Below are 8,982 nucleotides of genomic sequence, written 5' to 3' on the forward strand. Positions count from 1 at the left end.
CTCTCTCTCTCTCTCTCTCTCTCTCTCTCTCTCTCTCTCTCTCTCTCTCTCTCTCTCTCTCTCTCTCCTGGTTGCTTTTATGATGATGTGTCTGTTACTAAGAGAAAAATCAAATTCTGATTTAACCATTTTTTTATCTTGGGGTTTTATTAAGGAGCCTCTGTAGACTGTGTTTCACCAATATATAATGCAATTCTTTTTTCTTTTTTTCTCTCACACACTCTTCCTCCATCCATATACTTGACTTTTGTCCATGACGTGTTCGTCTTCAACCGGTAAACTTACAAAAAAAATACTTCAGTTTTTATTTTTCATTGTTTGATAAAGACAAACTTGTTAACAAAGGCATCAGTGCTGATCTTCAGGGAGAATAAGACGGAGAAAAAGAGGAGGGGGGGAATTATTAGATTGAATGACAAAAGGGACAGTGTTGTGACAGTGAGCAGCTGGTGTTTCCAAGTGTTGACAGGCTCCGTGTCGGCGTGTTTGTGTGCGCGCACGCATGTGCTTGATGGAGACAGATTGTTCCGGGATTGTTCATTTCTGAGCAGGACTCTGCTCATTGGGGTTATTGACGGCATCTGTGAAGAAAATGACAAACATGACAAATGGCACTCGACCAAATGTTCCTTTTTATTCTGCCGCTCTAAATAATTTTTCATGCCTAAAGGCACAAAGAGAACCTGAAAATGTTGGGCTTATTAACAGGAAGGAAGCTAGTTTGAGTAGTGGTCTGTGTGAAGTTGCCTATGGATTTGACAGATCGATATATTTGAACCCGAAGCTTAAGCGGTGTGAGACTAATTGCTGGTAGTCAATATTAGTAATGTGGATTGTCAAGTCAGTACTGCTGTTACTGTTGTAGTGCATTTATCCTCTTTGTCTGAACAGATGTTGTGCTTGCAGGAAGCTAGATAGCAACCTATGTATATCCACTAAGTCGGATGTGCTTCTGTGCTTTTTAAACAAAATGCAACATGTAAACCAATCTTTTACCGCCACTTGTGTCAAACAAACACATGTCAGATAGAGATGACCTCCCTCCTGTTGTGTGATGTCATTTGTTTGCTACAGGTCACGATCTATCAGTGGAGCCTCTTCTGGCCTTTCCACCAGCCCCCTCAGCAGTCCACGGGTAAGTCATAAAGCTCAGACACCAACACTTACATATTCTACAAAACTCATGCTGACTGGCTAACACCCACTCAGCTACAACTGATGCCTTATTGCTGGTTATTGTCTACACAAGAGAATAAAACACTGCACACTTTCTCAATAAAGCTTCTCTTCTATTGTTAACGTCTGGTTTTAAAATTAGCGGTTCCCTTGAAAGGGGGAGTGTTATGCAAAATATTTTTTTATCTTTATATCATGTTAAAATGTCATTTCCTCATCAATAACATACCCACAGTGTTGCTTTGACTCATTCATGCATGTCTGAGAAATCCTTAAATCCAGTGGTGGGCAGCAGTAATCTAAAAATTAGTTCCATTAGCACTAAAACACTAACTCAAATATTTAGGTCCCCTAATTCTAAAGCACTAATGCACTGAAAGTTTTTGCAAAAGCTAACTCTAAAGCACTAAAATAACCCAGTCAACCCATGAACATTCTTTAACAGACAACATGAGTCACATATTGTCATGTTGCTCTCTTAAGACTTATCATTGACATTCCACAGCTGTATTTTGAGTTCATATATTGTCACCTAGTGGATAAGTGACACACATTTGAACAAAATGTGTGACAGCTTTGACCCTCAGTTGTTAACATTAATATTGATCAATAACAGTTAAATACCTCAGTTAGTGCTTCTAAATTTAGCCTATAAATTTAGCAAGTGCKAATCCTCTAATAAATTTCAAAACTAGCAAAAACCCTAAAGCACTAACCAGGAAATTAGTTCCCCTATTAGTGCTTTAGTGCTTTAGGGTAACTGTGCCCACCACTGCTTAAATCCATGTGGTAGCCATGTGGAGCTGCCCAAATACTTGCTGGTGCAAAGCTCCTCCTACATACACAGCTCCTCCCTGGAGGTGGAGTGTCAGAAACAGTGAGAGGTTCTGACAGAGACAGAGACTAATTTTAAGGCATTTAGAGGATAAGAAGTAAAATACAATTTACTTTTGATATATACATAATTTTTATAACTGAAAGTAACAATGGGCCTCATGCAAGAACCGTTCGTACACACAGATTTGTTCTTAAATTGTGCGTACGAGTGATTTAGGAGAATTTGTGGCATTCACCAATGTTTTCGTATTCTACGGTGCGCAGCGCTGCGCTGTGGCTTCTGAATAAATGAAAATGATTTAACACAGTTGTTTATACTTTTAGCAGCTCTTTTTATCCCACAGCTGAGCTGCTAAAAATGAGAGATTTTCTTTTCTGGATCTCTGACAGACGGACTTCAATCTCTGAACTCGTAAAGTTTTTATTTTTTCAGTTTTCGCTGTCTTTTTCATGAATGAATGAACACTTCCTTGTATGTGAGGCAGGAAACATAGCCTTATATGGTGTTTTTGGGGTGGTAATTATGCTAATCTCCTCTCGCGTGCACGAGCAGCTGGATACGAACAGGTGGAAATTTATGCAGCTCATTTACACACTTTTCCTGAAGATAGAAGAGTTTGTTGAATCTGACGTGACATGTTCGTACGAACCCTTTGTACGAACAAAAGTAAGAGAAATTTAGGAGAAGAATACGAACATGTTCTTGCATGAGGCCCATTGTCACTTAATTGTGGTATAGAACTGAACTATGTGCTTGGGGAAAATACATAATTTATAATACCACTTTAATTTTTTATTTATGCCCAGTGTGAGACTGAGCTTTAGACTATATCATCTGTAATTTCCCTTTGGGATCAATAAAGTATCATTCATATATTAGTCCTGTACGTGTCCCCAAAAAGTTTTTTTTTCAAGTTTGTCCAAAATCCCACAGCAGGGAGGAGACAGCAAAGTGAGCTATTTTTCCAATTCTGAAGCCCTTTCTTCAGTCTCTCAATCCTGATTATCCCAGCTCCTGCTCTTGGTGGCCTGAGCTCGGCAGAAATCCAGATCAGGGAATGCTTCAGAAAGCCCCACTTTCCTCGCACAGAACTGGGGAGGCATGTGGTAAACTTTTCCAGTTGACTAGCCTGAGAAGGCTCAAGATACCACGGCACTAAGACAAACTCCCTACACCACACAGGTTCTTTCAGGCTGATCTGAAAGGGAAATTGATTTCTCAGAARTACCAAAAAAAAAAAMCCCAGATTGTGCTCTCTGCAGGAGGCTCTGTGTGGGGTTATTTCTGGAAAAAGGGGGCTTGGTGTCAAAGGCAAATAGTGGAGAACTGCATCTTCGGTTTGAACATTACAAGTCAAACAGATCAATAAACCTATCAGGAAACCAGAAATCTCAGTGCAGCGATGCTACCTTTTCGTCTTGTTATTGAGTCAACCCAAATTGTGTTCACAGCGGGCCTTGTGTCTCCTGCATCTGTGTTTGCTTGTTTTTCTTTGCTATCAGAGTCCTGTATGTTTTATGCAAGTCGAGTCTATCTTTTTATCTCGTGTCTGGACTTTATAGATATTGTTCACATTGCTTGCAGATATTTTCTCCCGTTTCAGTTTTATTTCATCTAAGTTTGATATGAATGATTTATGTTATGATTGTTTTTTTTTGTTTGTTTGTTTTGTCTTGCAATTCCTCATTTTTCCCACCTAATGCAAACTCCTCACCTGCTTCAATATTGTTTGTCTGCTTCCTTTTGGTGTGTGTGGTTGTGGCTCTCTTTTCGTGTGTGCCTGTATCCCCATGTTTTATTTTATTTGAATCATCTACCTGCTTTTGCTCCCGGCTGATCCGTGCCGCGCATCTTCCCTCCGTGTATTTTGAATCCAGCCTGTCAGAAAGTTCTGTGTGCCACCTCAGTCCCCCGACTTGACCGAGTCCCCTAACGCCAGCCCTTGCCCGTCCCCCGAACCCCTTTTGAATCGCACAGGCCCACGTGTCTCAACTCCCAACTCACTCTCTCCAAATTGTGAGCCCCTGCCAGGAGTGCTGAACAAGACGCAGACTCTCCCCGCCAAGCCCAAAGTTGCCCCGAAGCCCCTACATGCAACACGATCAAACCCCCTACCTGATACCTCCCCTGATTCTCCTCCTGCAGCCAAATCTGAACCGTCCACTCCCTGCCAGGCTCCACCACATCCACCCTCTCTCTCTGTGCCTCCTACTCCCACTTCTCCATCCTCCCCATCCCCCTTTGCTTTCGCCCCCATCTCCAAAGCTCCCATCCCAAACAGCCCCCAGGTACGGCGCTCCCATTACGCTGCCAGCCCCCAACTCTCTGTGCCCTTTAGCCCCGTTTTGCCACTATCACCCATCCGGTTACATCATTTTCACCCCGTGGCGCCTGTTCCTTCTCCTTTTACTGACCACCCACCCAAATCTATCCCCCTCATACAGGTTACCCCTCACCCCTCCCCTCGAGGCAGCCCCCTCCCCACCCCAAAAGGCACTCCAGTGCACACTCCCAAGGACAGTCCATCTGGGACGCCGACTCCTACGCCGCCTCCGAGCCCGTCCATAGGAGGCATGCCTTGGAGGACGCGTCTGAACTCCATCAAGAACAGCTTCCTGGGCTCGCCACGCTTCCATCGCAGGAAACTCCAAGGTACTGACATCATCGCTGGCATCATCTGTCTGACAAACACTGGATAAGAGTTCTCAGGTTTTATTTGCACTGAACCTTCAGATAGAAGGTATAATGTGACGTACACGTTAACTTAATGTGACCCTCACATTTGTCTGACTGACTTTGTTGCCGCAGTTCCTACACAAGAGGAAATGTCCAGCCTCACACCAGAGTCTTCCCCAGAGTAAGTAGATACTATTTTTTAAGGAATCCTGGGTTGCCAGATAGGAAAGGAAGAACTATTGTACTGTCACTTTAAAACTATGAGGAGGGCATTTTTTTCAGTGGTGGTAAGAGGATGCAAGCATGTTCTTGGTCAGCCAGGTGGGATGGCAGGGGCGGGGTTCACACTTGGCAGGCATGTGGACTTTTGATGATTTGTTGTTTTTTGCATAAATAAAAACAAGTTGTTTATTTATTTGTTTATTTATTTATTTATTTATTTATATTAGCAAACAATTTATTGTGAAGACTCAAAGTTAAAATACAATAATTATACATCTGGCAACACTGAAGGGACTGAAACCACACAACCTGTGAGCCCCTTGCACCGCTCTTGATAGCACAATGATATGGAAATTCCAGCATCCATAAATGTTTCATTTTTACCTGCTGAGTTTTCTGTAACGCTCTCAGGTCCCAGCTGGATTGGTGATGATGCATGGTAGCAGGAGGTAGTGGGTAATGTGGGCGGTGGGTGGCTAGTGGTGGGGATGGTTCAGGAGGCGTCTTGTGTGAAGTTACCAAACTCTCAAGGGTCTGATTACTCAGGGTTGGCCTAGATATGCCTGTTCGGCTGGTTTGTTGCTGTATGGCTTGGTCACTTCCATCTGCTTCGATCGTCTTGAGGTGGAAATCTGAGTAAAAACACTCTTTTTTGTACTTGGGTCAGTGTTACAGACATACAGTCACATTTAAGAGAAACCAGGATCACACATTGTATCAGACACACTGTTTATATTTATTATACAATACTTAGTAAAATTACATAAAAAACAAGAGCTAATCCCAAAATCTAAAAGCTATTCTCACYAAAACTAATTTGATAGTGGATTTGTAATGGTACGTCTTCACACATTATGATACTTCTGGAACAACGTTCTTTGGACTGATGAGAGCAAAGTCAATACTTTTTCATCCTTATGCACAAAGCCATGATTGGAGAAAAACAATCCTAGCATATCACACACATATTGTTATGCACAGTGGTGGATGGGCGTACAGTTATTGAGCTAAACAGAAAGGATTCTAGAGTTAAACATGATTTTGTCTGAGGCTTGGCCAGTGTGGTAGATATCCCTGGAGTAACCTCAAATCCACTGAGTCATGAAGTGGAGCTAGTAATCCTCACACTGCTTTTGCATTTTGCATGGGTTTTTATTAAATAAATGATGTGGTGTTTTATGACACGTATTTGGTGTTCGTGTGAGATTTTATTAACATAATTTTAGGACCATGAATGTACCAAAGGATATTTAATATTTACAAAAATATAAAACCAAAGGCTCTACTTTTAGTGTCCATACTTTATTATACATGCATTTTTAAATGTACAACATGGTCGACTAATATAATCTTCGTAAGGATTTTATCTRAAAGTGTTGAATAAAATCTAAATACAGTGATAAACAGAAATCGGCACACACAAAGCGTTCACATATATCTCCCTTTCCTACAGGTTCCCTTCTTGTATCGTAGTTGAAAGGAGCTAAAAGGACGAATAAAAATGCTGTGCATTTTATAGTCAAGTGCATTACATTTGACTTTAAAGGCTGCASTGGGAACAAATAAAAACTGGAAGTGAAAAGCAATAACCAAAATTTAGGACCTGAGGAGTGAACACTGTGGGTTGTTTCTTTTGTAACAGAATATGATCAGTACATATACATTTAGTTACATTGGGGTGGGGGGGGGTTTTGTTGGTCAGTGTACAGGCAGTATAGGCAAATGCAAAGGGCACCGTCCATCTAGAGGCGCCACAAATTTGGGGACAAAAATTCTATAACTTGTTRTCAGAGTATAGTTGATTTAGTCTGTAGAATAATCACTGGTTAATMGAGTTTATAAAGGTTGCTTGTTCTGTGGGGTTCTCAGCCCGTTGTGTTACTACATGAGGTATAATATATATTGCAAAGGTTAGTTTCTGATAAATGTATCACGTGGTGCAGTCAAGACTAACTACTGATGCTCAGTGTGTAAATAGAAAACAAAATAAGGGTATTAGAACTTTTGGTTAAAGTTCAATTGAAAAATCTTCCTTCTTGAAGACTGAATTAAAAACATTTTCCCCAAATTCACTTTAATATTTTTAATAAGCGAAATCACACAGCAGAAGATTTAACAGGGTCAAGTACATTGTGAGCATTTATCTTAAAAAGAAGGTTGTTCTCCATTGTGGCTGTGATAGAATGATATTCYGTAAGTTCCTGGTTTGATTCCAGTTGTTAATATTCCCATGGACAAAACATCTCACTGCACACTGCCACCATAATATGTTTTATCGTGTGAATGTCTTTAGATAAAATAGCCTGAAAAGTGAATCTTTTGTAGGAATATGCTGTCTTTTGACAACTGAAAAGTGAATGAGACAATGCCCTAAAGTTGACACACACAACTTCTGTCTGTTTTATGGCTCTCTGTGCAGGTCTCCTTGTGGATATGCTCCCCTGTCTTGTTTGCTAATGTCTTTTTAATAGCTATCGCAGAGGAGGAATTGATAGATGGTAATTAATTGTGTGTAACACTTTACCGACAAGACTTGCACTTCAGAGAAGGGCTCCTTTTTAGAACGGTGACAGAAACACTTAAAAGTCCTCGTTATAGTTTTAGATCATTTTCCCCAGGGTGTCATGTCCTTTCTGTTTCTCCTGGGCTTCTAGAGTGAGACTTTAGGGAGCACTTCACCTGTTCTCTTTTTTTCTTGTAGGGATCGATAGATGGACGGGTGCTTAAGACTAAGAAACACCTACATCACATGGGTGATACTTTGTCAAATGCTTGCTAGAAGATGATTAATGTTTGCCTTTTTTTCTCGTCTTTCCTTGTAGACTTGCCAAAAAATCCTGGTTTGGTAACTTTATCAACCTGGAGAAAGAGGAGCAGATCTTTATTGTCATCAAGGACAAGCCTCTCAGCTCCATCAAGGCAGACATCGTCCAAGCCTTCCTCTCGGTACACAACTCTTACTTCTTAGTCCCATTTTGATCCTGATCATTCTTGCACCTTTGAGCCCTCCTTTGTCTGTCTTTGTGTTCATGTCAGATGTTGAACATTGACTGCTCTACTGTAGGAGCCAGTCTCTTTCTGTTTCCTAACATTCTTCTGATTTATGCTGCGTCTCAGTAAACCGCTTGTACTCAGCACTTCTATTTTCTCTTTAAACGCAGACTCACTTGAGGTCAATAGAAAAATCAACACAGAGCAGTGACCATTAGCATATAGATGCTTTTCCTCAGTAGTTATTTGAGTGTGCGCACATGTATAGTTAGTTGTGTAAGAAATCTTGCAGACCTTATCTGTGCGTTGGGTTTTCCAACGGTGTTGGTGTTCAAATGCTAGGCTCCCGTCAGTGAGCACCAAACATTCAGCAGTGCTAGTTGCCATTCAGTGAACGTAATTGAACAGAACCTATCCTCACCCCAGTTAGATATAACAAAGTCTAAGTAAATGCAACTCTGCCAGCGCAGGTCAGTGTCAGATCCGTTTCTCCTTCCCCGAAGGCAGCTATTTTCTCCAACGGGTTACGCAAGCTGGTTTTCCAGGCAGGAGATTGGCACCTGAACCAGAGGAATTATACCTTTGAGCACACTCACATTAATGGAATGTCAGCCCCTCTTCAGCATCGTGGCAGAATGTGACAATTTCAGCGCTCACCTGTTCATTGGGCATACAAATTYATTTTAGGCGGGAGAGTGCCGTGTTGTTGGATGACTCGAGATTATATTAGCTTAAGTCTCTCTGGCACACATGGCTACTCCCCGAGGCATTAATCTTCTTAGAGTCTCAACTGTGGCTCCTGGTATGTGGAGCGTATTTTAATGAGGGTTCATTCCAACTGTCATTGGCAAGATTTTGGGGGGAAAGAATGGTATCACTGCAACCTATATTTACAGCGGGTAAAATAAGTATTGAACACGTCACCATTTTTCTCAGTGAATATATTACTAGAGGCGCTAATGACATGAAATTTTCACCAGATGTCGGTAACAACCCAAGTGATCCATACATACAAAGAACTCAAACCATAAATGTCCAGAAATGAAGTTATTTGTAATGATGTGTAGGCCTGTCGCGAT

The 8,982-nt window shown here is 41.3% G+C and overlaps 1 protein-coding gene across 5 annotated transcripts in view; it reads left to right on the forward strand.

The window, feature by feature from the left end:
* Positions 1 to 8,982, forward strand: part of brsk2a (BR serine/threonine kinase 2a) — a 176,702-nt gene that overhangs the window by 162,023 nt on the left and 5,697 nt on the right. For all 5 annotated transcript variants that reach the window (XM_014005558.1, XM_014005561.1, XM_014005557.1 and 2 more), the window contains 4 exons: positions 1,075 to 1,135; positions 4,459 to 4,666; positions 4,823 to 4,871; positions 7,735 to 7,858. In XM_014005558.1, coding sequence (XP_013861012.1) covers positions 1,075 to 1,135; positions 4,459 to 4,666; positions 4,823 to 4,871; positions 7,735 to 7,858 — 442 coding nt within the window. The remainder of the gene's footprint in view (positions 1 to 1,074; positions 1,136 to 4,458; positions 4,667 to 4,822; positions 4,872 to 7,734; positions 7,859 to 8,982) is intronic.

This window comes from Austrofundulus limnaeus, unplaced genomic scaffold, assembly GCF_001266775.1.
Source record: "Austrofundulus limnaeus strain Quisiro unplaced genomic scaffold, Austrofundulus_limnaeus-1.0 Scaffold31, whole genome shotgun sequence".
Lineage (NCBI taxonomy): Eukaryota > Metazoa > Chordata > Actinopteri > Cyprinodontiformes > Rivulidae > Austrofundulus > Austrofundulus limnaeus.